Raw genomic sequence first — 17,032 nt, 5'->3', positions numbered from 1 at the left:
ACCTGAAACATTTTCTTGGTATTTATTTTCATCAGACCAATTACTTTGTAAAAATGTCGCAGAGAAGATATGTGGAGAAAATCCTTTAAATATTTCACATGCGAGATTGGAAACCTTGGTTGACTTGGTTCACAATGTGAACAAAAACTGGTTTACACTGATAATGCAGAAATGACAACTAATGTCAGAATATATAGAGATGCTTCTCGAAAATATTCTTATGTACCAAAGAGGGGCCCAGCAGAGACAGTTTGGGAACCACTGCTTTAGGTCCCGCGCTAGCTTTAGCCATATGAAGCCATTAGCGGTTATTATCAGAATCCATGGACTTAATGAGACCTAAGTGGTTTTGGTATATTAGGTAGTCGGGTGCAGCTTCTTTTGAGTTTTCTCTTCATAACTTTCAGAAGATTGCAGCGTCGAGATTTTCACAGCACGTCTGCTCTCTTCGCGATCTTGTCGCCGGAAGCCGCCAGGGATGTTATGAAGGTAATGGAAACTAATGGGGCTTTTATACTGAAGGGCCGCAGCCGGAAGTGGGATTGTTATGAACGGAACAGAAGCTAACGGAGCTAACGGACGGTGTTTGAGTTTCGGAGGGCCTCCGACTTCACTCCGACGGTTAGTTTCTCTCTTCTTGACCAAAAACGGGCTGCATCTCTTCCTTTATGGTTCCGGTTCTGTTTCGTGACGTTATGTGCAAAGTTGGCGCCAAACTAACATACAAAAACGAGCTCTGCGCGTGCTCAGTGGGACAGCCGCTATGTGTTAGCTTTGCTTCGGTTAGCTGCCAGTGGTCGGGTTAGCTGGTTCCGAGGAGGTTCCGAGCCCTAAAATCCCCACAAGCTGTGTCTAGATATTCGGAGGAATCCTTGTATCAGACACCTGCTGTCTGAAGGTGATCCGCTGCTGTCTCCACCTGAAGGAATCCCAGCAGCTCCCAGATGGTCAAAGCTCAAACTTCATGTCTCTGAAATCATTTGAATTACTGCCATTTTATCAGGTTTAGTGGTTAAACTACCCCCTGTAAGATATCCTGGAAGCTTTTTACTGGCAGCACACAAGCTGTTTGTTCCACATATTAACATCTTTCCTTCAGTTCAGATGATTCATGTCGCACTCTAACAGCTGTAGGTCTGTAAAGCATAAAATAATGCAGGCGATATGGGAAAAAGTATCACGATTTAGATCAGTCGATACCGATATATAAAACAAATCACTATTTTGTGAATTTTAAATGGTCCCCGTTACTCTTACTCAGAAGCTTAATTTATAACATTTTGCAAGACAATAATCTACTGCATTTGTAATATCGTGGTGTTTTTTGTCATAAGGCGCTGGATAAAGCAGATAAAGTGGTGTTATTGGGGGAAGATTAGCACGTGTTCCGGGCGGTGTTTGGAAAAGTTTGCTTTCTTCGTGCTCAAACTGCTTCAGGTGATGAAGAAGATGTTTCCTGACTTTGTCGGAACATGTTGCAGTGCACACTGCTCTGTTTCGTGTCGGAGCTAAAAAACCAAAATCCCTCCACACCACCGAACTTTTCGGGCCCTTCTTATCAACAACGCCTTGGGCTGTCTTCCATGGTTTCTTCCGGCTGCAGCAGCACAAACTGCCACGGCTCTATTCCAGCCACGTGATTGGTTCAGCGCGGTGCAACTCTCAGCTGTCATTGGCTGTTTGTATTGTTTGTCAAAAGATGGACGAACGTAATCTATCAAAAAGGATATCGACCATGTTTCATATCTCTATCGAGGAAAAGTTATTCCTCTGGCTCTGGTTTTATCGCCCAGCCCTTTACAGAACATATCTGCCATCTGAAGCGTTAAATAGACACGTAACAACACGCTTCTGGGACGTCCCCAAACCAGCAGTTAAAGATATAAATGTAAATAAATGGTAATCGTTTGGCTGATTTAGGAATTTCAGCTTCAACAGCTCCACTGAAGGTCAAGATCCCCCTGAAGCTTTTTCTGGAAACGTGTTTAAAAACTCTTCAGAGGTTCAGAGACGTTTCAGAGGAGATGTGAACAGAGACGCAGTTTCAGAGCCTCATCAATAATCAATAATCTGGAATAATTAACTAAATATCCAATAACTGTGGAACACTGAGATGTGTTTTATTGTCTTTGGGCCAAAAACTACTGAATTTCTATGTGAAACATTAAATGTGTTTAAATCTAACCCAACCTGTTCTGATCGATCGCTCTGGGTTCTGATCGATCGCTCTGGGTTCTGATCGATCGCTCTGGGTTCTGATCGATCGCTCTGGGTTCTGATCGATCGCTCTGTGTTCTGATCGATCGCTCTGGGTTCTGATCGATCGCTCTGGGTTCTGATCGATCGCTCTGGGTTCTGATCGATCGCTCTGGGTTCTGATCGATCGCTCTGGGTTCTGATCGATCGCTCTGGGTTCTGATCGATCGCTCTGGGTTCTGATCGATCGCTCTGGGTTCTGATCGATCGCTCTGTGTTCTGATCGATCGCTCTGGGTTCTGATCGATCGCTCTGGGTTCTGATCGATCGCTCTGGGTTCTGATCGATCGCTCTGGGTTCTGATCGATCGCTCTGGGTTCTGATCGATCGCTCTGGGTTCTGATCGATCGCTCTGGGTTCTGATCGATCGCTCTGTGTTCTGATCGATCGCTCTGTGTTCTGATCGATCGCTCTGGGTCCTGATCGATCGCTCTGGGTTCTGATCGATCGCTCTGGGTTCTGATCGATCGCTCTGTGTTCTGATTGATCGCTCTGGGTTCTGATCGATCGCTCTGGGTTCTGATCGATCGCTCTGGGTTCTGATCGATCGCTCTGGGTTCTGATTGATCGCTCTGGGTTCTGATTGATCGCTCTGTGTTCTGATTGATCGCTCTGGGTTCTGATCGATCGCTCTGGGTTCTGATCGATCGCTCTGGGTTCTGATCGATCGCTCTGGGTTCTGATCGATCGCTCTGGGTTCTGATCGATCGCTCTGGGTTCTGATCGATCGCTCTGGGTTCTGATTGATCGCTCTGGGTTCTGATCGATCGCTCTGGGTTCTGATCGATCGCTCTGGGTTCTGATTGATCGCTCTGGGTTCTGATCGATCGCTCTGGGTTCTGATTGATCGCTCTGGGTTCTGATTGATCGCTCTGGGTTCTGATTGATCGCTCTGGGTTCCAGAGGATGGAGCGGCGGCGCCCAGCGGAGGACGATGTCTGTCCTTTGCGCGTTAAATCTGTCAGACGTACAGACGCCACACCTGAGGTCACACAGGACGAGTTAGGTGAGTTCAGGGGGACAGGTGCACACCTGAGGAAGGCGGAGCTTCCATTGGGTCATACCTCGGTGATCTTCTGCTCAGGTCCAAGAGCGTGGGCTCAGAACCCGGCTGCCACAGGGGCGGAGTCCAGCGAGGATGAGCTGGGACGACTGGATATCGATCTAAACAGGAAGTCCAGACAGCTCAACCTGACGTCCAGCAACGTGCGCGCCATCCTGCACGTGAGCAGCACAACGTGCACCTTTCACACATCAGAACATGGCAAACGACTCGTGTCCTCAGCAGGTGGTAAAACTCAGGAAACACCTGTGAACACAGGACATATTGCATTATTTATGGAACAAAAACTGAGACAAAACACAGAAGCAGTGAGTGGAAAAACTAAGTGAACCCCCACTGCTTCCACAGGAATTAATCTGAAACAAATGTATAAAACAAAGGCAATACATTCATATGATTTAAAATGTTACTGAATCTGAATAAAAAAATATACAAAACTTATAGAAAATATTAAATCAATAAAAATAGATAAATAATTGCTTTTATTTCAGTTAATGTAGATTTACTTTGACACTCGTTAGGGGTTCACTTTTATTTTTTATTTTAAGTGGTACTTTGTTTCTGTCGTGCTGTAATTTTTATTGATCTATTTATTTTACTTCATTTTAGTAATTTATCTCAGTTATATCCTCCTTTTCTCTCCCTTTTTGTTTTTTCCACGTTTATCCATTCTTCATTCCCCTAAAACGTGCACGTGAATCTGGTGTAAGACCTAAAGATTATGATAAGACATATGATGAACAAACTGTTTGAATGTTTTAATCTTCATCCCAAATGTGTCACAACCAGAGAGCTGATAAGTCGTTACTGACTGACTCTGGATCTGTTTGTCTTCCTCTGAGCAGGAAAATCCAACCATTATTTGTGCTTACGCTCCATCTCATCCTCCTCACCTCCTCTCAAAACCTCGATCCCTCTCTATTAAGCGACATGTTAAAGTAAAACTGTGAACTCCAGTATTTCAGGTCAGTTTAGGCCCATGAATCTGTATAATGAAGTGAATGTACCCCATAAACACTTAGTTTACACTTGGCGAGGAGCAGAATAAGTTCTTTACCTTTGACAGAAATGTGAATGACTGAGTATGATGTTTCCTCGGTAACGGATGCTGTCTGATCCAGGAGGTGATAACCCACAAGCACGTGGTAGCCATGATGAAAGCAGCCATCAGAGACACTCAGGACCTGCCCATGTTTGTGAGTCTGGTTTTATTCTCTCAGAAAAACAAACATGATTCAGAGTTGTTTCCTTCGATGGTTTGAAGTGAATAAACTGTGCTGTGTAGAGTCACCAGAGGGGGCGCTATAGGCTTTGCTGTAATTCAGGAGAAGAAGTACTGTAAATTCCGGACTATAAGCCGCTACGTTTTCCCAGGCTTTGAGCACCGCGGCTAATAACGTCTCGTAACATTAGACCAATAAAATTAATGAATAAAATAAAATTAATAGTGGTCCGATGAAATTGGACGACAAATCAAACACAATTACGCTGCTAAATTACCGTAAATCTGTCATTTGTATTCACCCTCAACATGGAAAACAAACAAAGTGACGAAGTTCTGAGGCTCTTCAATTCGGACACTTAAGAAGATGACTTTGATGGTTATGAATTGGATTATGATCACAATGAATTGAATTCCAATTGGCTTGAATTGGACTATATTATTTAAGTCCCTTGAGATGACAGTTGTTGGCGCTATATAAATTGAATTGAATTGGTTTTAGTGCGCAGAAGAAAGATGAAGATCAATGACTTTTCCTGGTAGGCTACCGTCTTTTCTTTTTTTTTACCAGCCGTGTTACAGGCACTGTTCAGGGGGAAAAGCATTTGCAGTGTGTATTTGTTTATGTTGCCATACACATTTTATTAAAAGTTTAAAATCCTCATGAGTAACATCTTTCTGTGTAAATATCTCTTATTACGATGTGAACACCGTGGCTTATAAACCGGTGCGGCTTATATTCAGGTGCGCTCCATAGTCTGAAATTTATGGTAGTTGTTCTAACCCGGAGAAGGAAAAACCATAGACCCATAAACGTAGACGCCGCCTTGAGCGCTGATTCGTACGTCGACCTCACCGCCATCTTTGATGTGCCAAGTGCAGCGATGGGAGAAAAAGCCTCATGTGCTGCATGGAAGTGCACCAACCGACTCACAGTACAAACCAGATCTCATGGCATTACCTTTCACTGGCAAGAATGAAAAATGACTTTCCATTGTATTTGGCCATTATATCAGCGTTTAACGAACACAATTTGCCGACTTTGTGGCTAATAGTAAGAAGACTTGCCCATAATACTGTGAACGCCCGCGGTGAAACCAGCCTCCAAACAACCAAGAAGTCTTTGCTATTTCACTAAATTGGCCCGAAGTAACTACTCTGATTGTTGTTAGTTGCTTTTATAACTTTACTCAAAGATAAAGAGCTGAGAAAGCAGTGGTGCGGTCTATGAGGAAAGGCGGTGGATCTTCAGACCTGGAACAACAGGTGTATCGGGGCAGAGCGGATCCTCTCAAGCTAACCTAAAGAGCAACTAAGCAAATCAACCTCAATTTCAAACACAACAGTACTTTGGCAGCTGGGCTTCCAACTCACACAGTACGAGTAAATCGGTGGCGATTTGAGGCACAAGCTCATGATTTCTGTGCTCACTGATCCTCGGGTTCGACCTGAGTGCAGTTTTATTTATTCCAGGCTTTAGAATCGCTCCCCTTCCAATATTTAGATGATATATGTTCATCAATGTGAATATAAAAACGAAGAATCAAAATGAGTTGAATATAAATGTTAGTGCTCTTTATTCAGAAAACCCTCATGTCACATCTGCATTTCAGGATCTGGTTATTATAAACACAGATTAAATGTTAAATATGAATATTTCAATATTTATCATCACAGTAACAGTGTTACACACATTAGTTGCTGTAAATACATTAGAAAAGAAATACATACGTTGGTTTGGTGCTTACCTATGTCCTAAAAATAAGGAGTAAACATTTATAATCATCACTTTAATAGTTCCATACGTAGTTTTTGGTACATATTTGTTTCCCAGTTATATTAGTGTCTGTGTGAATGGGTGAATAAGCAGCATTAACTTTAAACATTAACTTAAAGCACAGTGCCTGTAACAGTCATCTTCAAACAGGGCAAATATCTTAACAGGGTGAGTACAAATTAAATTTGTCGTACAATTTCATTGCACCACTACTATTCCTTAATTTTATTGGTCTAATGTTACGAGGCAAAATGTTTTTGGTGGCATGAAAAGAAAAGGAAAAAACATATATTGGCCGCACCGTATTATAAGCCGCGGTGCTCAAAACCTGGGAAAAAGTAGCGGCTTATTGTCCGGAATTTATGGAAACTAATTTTGTTATTGATTAAACTGAAGTGATCAGTTATCAATACATAAACTGATCTCTGTGTGACCAGCTTCCGTCTGTCTTCCATTAGGAGCCAAAGATGACCCGGTCCAGACTGAAACAGGCCGCCCAGCACGTACAGGTGAGCTGAGTCCGATCAGAACCAGAACTGGTTTCACTATCTGTTACCCGTCTGTCTCACATGTTCTTCTGTTTGTTTCAGCCTCTGAGGTGGAGTCAGTCAGCTGTTAATACACTGAAGGTAATATCCGACTCTTAATCACCTTCATCACTCCCCATGACTCTTTGTCTCCTTGAATCTTTATCTCTGACTCTTTGTCTCCCTGAATCTTTATCTCTGACTCTTTGTCTCCCTGAATCTTTATCTGACTCTTTGTCTCCCTGAATCTTTATCTCTGACTCTTTGTCCCCCTGAATCTTTATCTCTGACTCTTTGTCTCCCTGAATCTTTATCTCTGACTCTTTGTCTCCCTGAATCTTTATCTCTGAATCTTTATCTCTGACTCTTTGTCTCCCTGAATCTTTACCTCTGACTCTTTGTCTCCCTGAATCTTTATCTCTGACTCTTTGTCTCCCTGAATCTTTATCTCTGACTCTTTGTCTCCCTGAATCTTTATCTCTGACTCTTTGTCTCCTTGAATCTTTATCTCTGACTCTTTGTCTCCCTGAATCTTTATCTCTGACTCTTTGTCTCCCTGAATCTTTATCTCTGACTCTTTGTCTCCTTGAATCTTTATCTCTGACTCTTTGTCCCCCTGAATCTTTAGCTCTGACTCTTTGTCTCCCTGAATCTTTACCTCTGACTCTTTGTCTCCCTGAATCTTTATCTCTGACTCTTTGTCTCCCTGAATCTTTATCTCTGACTCCTTGTCTCCCTGAATCTTTATCTCTGACTCTTTGTCTCCTTGAATCTTTGTCCCCCTGAATCTTTATCTCTGACTCTTTGTCTCCTTGAATCTTTATCTCTGACTCTTTGTCTCCCTGAATCTTTATCTCTGACTCTTTGTCTCCCTGAATCTTTATCTCTGACTCTTTGTCTCCCTGAATCTTTATCTCTGACTCTTTGTCCCCCTGAATCTTTATCTCTGACTCTTTGTCTCCTTGAATCTTTGTCCCCCTGAATCTTTATCTCTGACTCTTTGTCTCCCTGAATCTTTATCTCTGACTCTTTGTCTCCCTGAATCTTTATCTCTGACTCTTTGTCTCCTTGAATCTTTATCTCTGACTCTTTGTCTCCCTGAATCTTTATCTCTGACTCTTTGTCTCCCTGAATCTTTATCTCTGACTCTTTGTCTCCTTGAATCTTTATCTCTGACTCTTTGTCTCCCTGAATCTTTATCTCTGACTCTTTGTCCCCCTGAATCTTTATCTCTGACTCTTTGTCTCCCTGAATCTTTATCTCTGACTCTTTGTCTCCCTGAATCTTCATCTCTGACTCTTTGTCTCCCTGAATCTTTGTCTCCCTGAATCTTTATCTCTGACTCTTTGTCTCCCTGAATCTTTATCTCTGACTCTTTGTCCCCCTGAATCTTTATCTCTGAGTCTTTGTCTCCCTGAATCTTTATCTCTGACTCTTTGTCCCCCTGAATCTTTATCTGACTCTTTGTCTCCCTGAATCTTTATCTCTGACTCTTTGTCTCCCTGAGTCTTTATATCTGACTCTTTGTCTCCCTGAATCTTTATCTCTGACTCTTTGTCCCCCTGAATCTTTATATCTGACTCTTCGTCTCCCTGAGTCTTTATATCTGACTCTTTGTCTCCCTGAATCTTTATCTCTGACTCTTTGTCCCCCTGAATCTTTATCTCTGACTCTTTGTCCCCCTGAATCTTTATCTCTGAGTCTTTGTCTCCCTGAATCTTTATCTCTGACTCTTTGTCCCCCTGAATCTTTATCTGACTCTTTGTCTCCCTGAATCTTTATCTCTGACTCTTTGTCTCCCTGAGTCTTTATATCTGACTCTTTGTCTCCCTGAATCTTTATCTCTGACTCTTTGTCCCCCTGAATCTTTATATCTGACTCTTTGTCTCCCTGAGTCTTTATATCTGACTCTTTGTCTCCCTGAATCTTTATCTCTGACTCTTTGTCTCCCTGAATCTTTATCTCTGACTCTTTGTCCCCCTGAATCTTTATCTCTGACTCTTTGTCTCCCTGAATCTTTATCTCTGACTCTTTGTCCCCCTGAATCTTTATCTCTGACTCTTTGTCTCCCTGAATCTTTATCTCTGACTCTTTGTCCCCCTGAATCTTTATCTCTGACTCTTTGTCTCCTTGAATCTTTATCTCTGACTCTTTGTCTCCCTGAATCTTTATCTCTGACTCTTTGTCCCCCTGAATCTTTATCTCTGACTCTTTGTCTCCTTGAATCTTTGTCCCCCTGAATCTTTATCTCTGACTCTTTGTCTCCCTGAATCTTTATCTCTGACTCTTTGTCTCCCTGAATCTTTATCTCTGACTCTTTGTCTCCTTGAATCTTTATCTCTGACTCTTTGTCTCCCTGAATCTTTATCTCTGACTCTTTGTCTCCCTGAATCTTTATCTCTGACTCTTTGTCTCCTTGAATCTTTATCTCTGACTCTTTGTCTCCCTGAATCTTTATCTCTGACTCTTTGTCCCCCTGAATCTTTATCTCTGACTCTTTGTCTCCCTGAATCTTTATCTCTGACTCTTTGTCTCCCTGAATCTTCATCTCTGACTCTTTGTCTCCCTGAATCTTTGTCTCCCTGAATCTTTATCTCTGACTCTTTGTCTCCCTGAATCTTTATCTCTGACTCTTTGTCCCCCTGAATCTTTATCTCTGAGTCTTTGTCTCCCTGAATCTTTATCTCTGACTCTTTGTCCCCCTGAATCTTTATCTGACTCTTTGTCTCCCTGAATCTTTATCTCTGACTCTTTGTCTCCCTGAGTCTTTATATCTGACTCTTTGTCTCCCTGAATCTTTATCTCTGACTCTTTGTCCCCCTGAATCTTTATATCTGACTCTTCGTCTCCCTGAGTCTTTATATCTGACTCTTTGTCTCCTTGAATCTTTATCTCTGACTCTTTGTCTCCCTGAATCTTTATCTCTGACTCTTTGTCCCCCTGAATCTTTATCTCTGACTCTTTGTCTCCCTGAATCTTTATCTCTGACTCTTTGTCTCCCTGAATCTTCATCTCTGACTCTTTGTCTCCCTGAATCTTTGTCTCCCTGAATCTTTATCTCTGACTCTTTGTCTCCCTGAATCTTTATCTCTGACTCTTTGTCCCCCTGAATCTTTATCTCTGAGTCTTTGTCTCCCTGAATCTTTATCTCTGACTCTTTGTCCCCCTGAATCTTTATCTGACTCTTTGTCTCCCTGAATCTTTATCTCTGACTCTTTGTCTCCCTGAGTCTTTATATCTGACTCTTTGTCTCCCTGAATCTTTATCTCTGACTCTTTGTCCCCCTGAATCTTTATATCTGACTCTTTGTCTCCCTGAGTCTTTATATCTGACTCTTTGTCTCCCTGAATCTTTATCTCTGACTCTTTGTCTCCCTGAATCTTTATCTCTGACTCTTTGTCCCCCTGAATCTTTATCTCTGACTCTTTGTCTCCCTGAATCTTTATCTCTGACTCTTTGTCCCCCTGAATCTTTATCTCTGACTCTTTGTCTCCCTGAATCTTTATCTCTGACTCTTTGTCCCCCTGAATCTTTATCTCTGACTCTTTGTCTCCTTGAATCTTTATCTCTGACTCTTTGTCCCCCTGAATCTTTATCTCTGACTCTTTGTCTCCCTGAATCTTTATCTCTGACTCTTTGTCTCCCTGAATCTTTATCTCTGACTCTTTGTCTCCCTGAATCTTTATCTCTGACTCTTTATCTCCCTGAATCTTTATCTCTGACTCTTTGTCTCCCTGAATCTTTATCTCTGACTCTTTGTCTCCCTGAATCTTTATCTCTGACTCTTTGTCCCCCTGAATCTTTATCTGACTCTTTGTCTCCCTGAATCTTTATCTCTGACTCTTTGTCTCCCTGAGTCTTTATATCTGACTCTTTGTCTCCCTGAATCTTTATCTCTGACTCTTTGTCCCCCTGAATCTTTATCTCTGACTCTTTGTCTCCCTGACCCTTCCTCTCTTTGTCTCAGCCTCCTCAGTTTGTGGACATCGATCTGGAGGAAGACGAGGACTCCTCTGATGAAGAGTATTGTCCTGATGATGAAGAGGAGGAGGACGAGGACACAGCTGAGGAGGTGTGTCTCCTGATGCCCACCCAGCCGGATGACCCGAATATTCCTCTAACAGCCCTTTTTCTCTGTGTTCAGACCATCCTCAGTGATGGGGACAGCTTGGCTTCACCTCCCAGAATTCATCTTCGGCCCAAACCTCTGGAGGATCGGGGGACCCAGGAACCCCCCCAGGTAAAAGGCATAAAATAATTAATAAAAAGGGAAAAAAACGATTGATAAAGAGATCTCCAGCTGAACTTTTTCCACTCTTAGCTCATAATTCAAGAATGCCCCGTAACACAAAAGGTTACTTATAAATGACTTATAAACAAAATGACTGTTATAAATAGACCATTTACAAAGTTTAGAGGGAAATTATCAGAATAAATCAGCTCTTTATGGGGAAAATAATGAAGTTCATATTTTCAGCTCAGGATCTCAGCGCTGCGTTTGATACTGTAGATCACAGGCTGGAAAACTGGGTTGGACTTTCTGGAGCGCTCCTTAACTGGTTCAGGTCCTGTTTAGAAGGCCGGAGTTATTTTGTTACAATTGGCAGCTATGAATCTGAGTGAGAGGCCATGACTTGTGGAGTCCCCCATGGGTCAATTCTTGGACCTCTTCTATTTAACTTGTACATGCTCCCTTTGGGTCAGATATTGCAGAACTTTAACATGAATTATCACAGTTATACAGATGATACACAGCTTTATGTCTCTGTCACCAGACGACTGCAGCCCAGCAGTGTCAGAGTCTGGAGGAAATAAACTCCTGGATGAGAGAAAATTTTCTACAATTAAATGAAGACAAAACTGAGATCATTCTGTTTGGTAGCAAAGAGAAGAGGGTCAGCGTTGGTAAATATCTGGAGACTCGGGCCCTTACAATCACTGACCAAGTTAACCTTGGAGTGTTGATGGACTCAGATCTGACTTTCAGCAGCCACATCAAAGCTGTCACCAAGGCAGCTTTTTACCAACTCAGAAACATCAACCGAATTAAAGGTTTTCTCTCCCAAAAAGACCAGGAGAAACTCATCCATGCATTCATCTCCAGTAGACTCCATTACTGTAATGGTCTTTTAACTGGACTTCCCAAAAAGAGCATCAAACATCTGCAGCTCATCCAGAACGCTGCTGCTGGAGTTTTAACCAGGACTCAGAGATCTGAACACATCACACCAGCTTTAAAATCTTTACTCTGGCTTCCAGTCAGTCACAGAATAGATTTTAAAAGCCGACTGATGGTTTATAAATCCCAGAATCTGTGATATGTTCAGAGAATATAAACCCAGCAGAGCTCTTAGATCCAAGGACTCAGGTCAGCTGGTCCAGTCCAGAGTCCAGACTAAACATGGAGAAGCAGCATTTAGCTGCTATGCTGCAAACAAGTGGAACAAACTGCCAGAGATAGGGTTAAACTGTCACCAAATGGAGACATTTTTAAATCCAGGTTAAAAACATTTCTGTTCTCATGTGTCTAAGCATGAAATCTGCACGGTAATTGATCTAGACTTTTGCTTGTTTTTAATAATAATTTTAATTTAATTTAAATTGTTTTATTTCTTTATTTTACAATTTTGAATAAATAAAAGACGTAAAGTTCATAAAATAAATGAATAACCCCTGAGGGTTGTCTTCTAAATTGGATAGGACATGTTTTGTAATTATACCGGTGTTAGTGCTGCCAGCGAAGGAAAAGATCAGAGTTCATGTCATCCAGAAAGTGCACGTGGTGTCTGGGGTCCTGGCTGGGCGGTCTCTGCTGGGGAAGCTCCACATCGTTTTAACCCCCTTTTAACCCTTTTCTGTACCCCCTTAATCCAACTCAGGTTTGCGGGGGGGGGTTAAAATGACAGAATAAGCTCTGAAACTACAGATGTACAATAAATATTCTACAGAAACAGCTACAGATATGTCATCTGATGGGATCTGTTACAGGAAGGTCCTCATAAATCCCTCTCACCTCATGACGCTTTTCATTGATGTCAAACCAGCTCAGGAAAACATGACTGACCTCTGACCTCTGTTTTAGAGTGCAGCAGGACACCTGAGTCAACAGGTGAGGTCTTCTTCCTGTGCTCTTCCTGCCGACTGCTCCTTCCTGGAGAGACTGAACGCTGTGGAGGAGGAGCTGGACTCCAGCCCCTCCTACACCTATGATCAGGTAACTCATGTTTGAAATGTCCTCCCACTCTCACCTTAGTCAGTCCACCTGTGACCAGGTGGAGTCAGACCCCACCAGAGCGTCTCATAAAGAGATGCTGACAGAACGCAAACCAAATCTGAAGTAACGTACAGAACCATGTGCTGTTTTTAGTTAAGAACAGTTTAACAGACGACTGTTTAATGCAGAAAACACCAACAGATCAAACAGTTTAATCTTCATCACAGCAGCTGTAACTGTGTGACAATTATTGATTATTTTATTGTTATTTGTGAAAAACTTCCATTATTTAGGAATCCAGCTCCTGTCCAGCTGACCTGAACATGCTCACTGTTCAGACCGAAGAAGTCTCTGATATTCAATTCAATTTAATTTTATTTATATAGCGCCAAATAGCAACAAATGTAATCTCAGGGCATTTAAAAGATACTGTCTTATTCAAGCCAATTAGAATCCAATTCATTGTAATACAATCATAACCCAATCAAATCCAATGCATACAGAGTCAGTTAAAAAAGATAATACTGAACGCATTTTGGTTCTTAAGTCCTCCTACTCTTCAGGGTTGAGACATCAGTTTTATTTGCTCATCAGGAGTTCTACACAGGTCAGAAAGCTCCTGGTTTCTGCTGCAGTGCATGATGGTCTGTGCATGGTACAGCGCACGAGAAGCGTGAAACAACCCAACTACATGGCTGACTTGGTGTGGAGGGAATGAGTGGAAAACGACACTCGTCTGTGTCTCACCTGTCTGTGTCTCACCTGTCTGTGCCTCACCTGTCTGTGTCTCACCTGACTGTGTCTCACCCGTCTGTGTCTCACCTGTCTGTGTCTCACCTGTCTCACCTGTCTGTGCCTCACCTGTCTGTGCCTCACTCATCTGTGCCTCACCTGTCTGTGTCTCACTCATCTGTGCCTCACCTGTCTGTGTCTCACTCATCTGTGCCTCACCTGTCTGTGCCTCACCTGTCTCACCTGTCTGTGTCTCACCCGACTGTATCTCACCTGTCTGTGTCTCACTCATCTGTGCCTCACCTGTCTGTGTCTCACCTGTCTGTGCCTCACCTGTCTGTGTCTCACCTGTCTGTGTCTCACCTGTCTGTGCCTCACCTGTCTGTGTCTCACTCATCTGTGCCTCACCTGTCTGTGCCTCACCTGTCTGTGTCTCACCTGTCTGTGTCTCACCTGTCTGTGCCTCACCTGTCTGTGTCTCACCTGTCTGTGCCTCACCTGTCTGTGTCTCACTCATCTGTGCCTCACCTGTCTGTGCCTCACCTGTCTGTGTCTCACTCATCTGTGCCTCACCTGTCTGTGTCTCACCTGTCTCACCTGTCTGTGCCTCACCTGTCTCTCACCTGTCTGTGCCTCACCTGTCTGTGTCTCACCTGTCTGTGTCTCACTCATCTGTGCCTCACCTGTCTGTGTCTCACCTGTCTCACCTGTCTGTGCCTCACCTGTCTGTGTCTCACTCATCTGTGCCTCACCTGTCTGTGCCTCACCTGTCTGTCTCACCTGTCTGTGTCTCACTCATCTGTGCCTCACCTGACTGGGCCTCACCCGTCTGTGTCTCACCCGACTGTGTCTCACCTGTCTGTGTCTCACCTGTCTCACCTGTCTGTGTCTCACTCATCTGTGCCTCACCTGTCTGTGCCTCACCTGTCTGTGTCTCACCTGACTGTGTCTCACCCGTCTGTGTCTCAGCCGTCTGTGCCTCACTTGTCTGTGCCTCACCTGTCTGTGTCTCACCCGTCTGTGTCTCACCTGTCTCACCTGTCTGTGCCTCACCTGTCTGTGTCTCACCTGTCTGTGTCTCACCTGTCTCACTCATCTGTGCCTCACCTGACTGGGCCTCACCTGTCTGTGTCTCACCCGTCTGTGCCTGACCTGTCTGTGTCTCACCCGACTGTGTCTCACCCATCTGTGCCTCACCTGTCTGTGTCTCACCTGTCTGTGTCTCACCTGTCTCACTCATCTGTGCCTCACCTGTCTGTGCCTCACCTGTCTGTGTCTCACCTGTCTGTGTCTCACCTGTCTGTGTCTCACCTGTCTCACTCATCTGTGCCTCACCTGACTGGGCCTCACCCGTCTGTGCCTCACTTGTCTGTGTCTCACCTGTCTGTGTCTCACTCATCTGTGCCTCACCTGTCTGTGCCTCACCTGTCTGTGTCTCACTCATCTGTGCCTCACCTGTCTGTGCCTCACCTGTCTGTCTCACCTGTCTGTGTCTCACTCATCTGTGCCTCACTTGTCTGTGTCTCACCTGTCTGTGCCTCACCTGTCTGTGTCTCACTCATCTGTGCCTCACCTGACTGGGCCTCACCCGTCTGTGTCTCACCCGACTGTGTCTCACCTGTCTGTGTCTCACCTGTCTGTGTCTCACTCATCTGTGCCTCACCTGACTGGGCCTCACCTGTCTGTGCCTCACCTGTCTGTGTCTCACCTGACTGTGTCTCACCCGTCTGTGTCTCACCCGTCTGTGCCTCACTTGTCTGTGCCTCACCTGTCTGTGTCTCACCCGTCTGTGTCTCACCTGTCTCACCTGTCTGTGCCTCACCTGTCTGTGTCTCACCTGTCTGTGTCTCACCTGTCTCACTCATCTGTGCCTCACCTGACTGGGCCTCACCTGTCTGTGCCTCACTTGTCTGTGTCTCACCCGTCTGTGCCTGACCTGTCTGTGTCTCACCCGACTGTGTCTCACCCATCTGTGCCTCACCTGTCTGTGTCTCACCTGTCTGTGTCTCACCTGTCTCACTCATCTGTGCCTCACCTGACTGGGCCTCACCCGTCTGTGCCTCACTTGTCTGTGTCTCACCCATCTGTGCCTCACTTGTCTGTGTCTCACCTGTCTGTGCCTCACTTGTCTCACCCGTCTGTGCCTCACCCGTCTGTGCCTCACCTGTCTGTGTCTCACCTGTCTCACCCGTCTGTGCCTCACCCGTCTGTGCCTCACCTGTCTGTGTCTCACCCGTCTGTGCCTCACTTGTCTGTGTCTCACCTGTCTGTGCCTCACTTGTCTGTGTCTCACCTGTCTCACCTGTCTATGCCTCACCCGTCTGTGCCTCACCTGTCTGTGCCTCACCTGTCTGTCTCACCTGTCTGTGCCTCACCTGTCTGTCTCACTTGTCTGTGTCTCACCCGTCTCACCTGTCTGTGCCTCACCTGTCTGTGTCTCACCCGACTGTGTCTCACCCGCCTCACCTGTCTGTGCCTCACCTGTCTGTGCCTAACCTGTCTCACCTGTCTGTGCCTCACCTGTCTGTTCCTCACCTGTCTGTGTCTCACCCGTCTGTGTCTCACCTGTCTGTGTCTCACCCGTCTGTGTCTCACCTGTCTGTGCCTCACCTGTCTCACCTGTCTGTGTCTCACCCGTCTGTGTCTCACCTGTCTCACCTGTCTGTGTCTCACCTGTTTGTGCCTCACCTGTCTGTGCCTCACCCGTCTGTGTCTCACCTGCCTCACCTGTCTGTGTCTCACCTGTCTCACCCGCCTGTGTCTCACCTGTCTCACCTGTCTGTGTCTCACCTGACTGTGTCTCACCTGACTGTGTCTCACCTGTCTGTGCCTCACCTGTCTGTGTCTCACCTGTCTGTGCCTCACCTGACTGTGTCTCACCTGTCTGTGCCTCACCTGACTGGGCCTCACCTGTCTGTGCCTCACCTGTCTGTGTCTCACCTGACTGTGTCTCACCCGTCTGTGTCTCACCCGTCTGTGCCTCACTTGTCTGTGCCTCACCTGTCTGTGTCTCACCCGTCTGTGTCTCACCTGTCTCACCTGTCTGTGCCTCACCTGTCTGTGTCTCACCTGTCTGTGTCTCACCTGTCTCACTCATCTGTGCCTCACCTGACTGGGCCTCACCTGTCTGTGCCTCACTTGTCTGTGTCTCACCCGTCTGTGCCTGACCTGTCTGTGTCTCACCCGACTGTGTCTCACCCATCTGTGCCTCACCTGTCTGTGTCTCACCTGTCTGTGTCTC

At 44.9% G+C, this 17,032-nt stretch overlaps 1 protein-coding gene across 9 annotated transcripts in view; it reads left to right on the top strand.

Moving 5' to 3' along the window:
* Positions 1 to 549: 549 nt before the first annotated feature.
* The window catches only part of gon4lb (gon-4 like b), a 44,278-nt gene continuing 27,795 nt past the window's right edge, over positions 550 to 17,032 (top strand). For 8 of the 9 annotated variants that reach the window (XM_072393444.1, XM_072393442.1, XM_072393438.1 and 5 more), the window contains exons 1-9: positions 550 to 621; positions 3,160 to 3,262; positions 3,341 to 3,480; positions 4,441 to 4,515; positions 6,777 to 6,827; positions 6,909 to 6,947; positions 10,813 to 10,917; positions 10,990 to 11,085; positions 12,928 to 13,059. In XM_072393444.1, the coding sequence (XP_072249545.1) occupies positions 3,163 to 3,262; positions 3,341 to 3,480; positions 4,441 to 4,515; positions 6,777 to 6,827; positions 6,909 to 6,947; positions 10,813 to 10,917; positions 10,990 to 11,085; positions 12,928 to 13,059 (738 nt within the window). In that variant the 5' untranslated portion in view covers positions 550 to 621; positions 3,160 to 3,162. Of the gene's footprint in view, positions 622 to 3,159; positions 3,263 to 3,340; positions 3,481 to 4,440; positions 4,516 to 6,776; positions 6,828 to 6,908; positions 6,948 to 10,812; positions 10,918 to 10,989; positions 11,086 to 12,927; positions 13,060 to 13,653; positions 13,715 to 17,032 lie in introns of those variants that run through there. The other variant, XM_072393443.1, reaches the window with a different exon arrangement.

This window comes from Leuresthes tenuis, unplaced genomic scaffold (genome assembly GCF_036924035.1).
Source record: "Leuresthes tenuis unplaced genomic scaffold, fLeuTen1.0.hap1 SCAF_10, whole genome shotgun sequence".
NCBI lineage: Eukaryota > Metazoa > Chordata > Actinopteri > Atheriniformes > Atherinopsidae > Leuresthes > Leuresthes tenuis.
The sequence above is the reverse complement of the archived record's forward strand: the minus strand, read 5'-3'. Positions and strand labels throughout refer to the sequence as shown.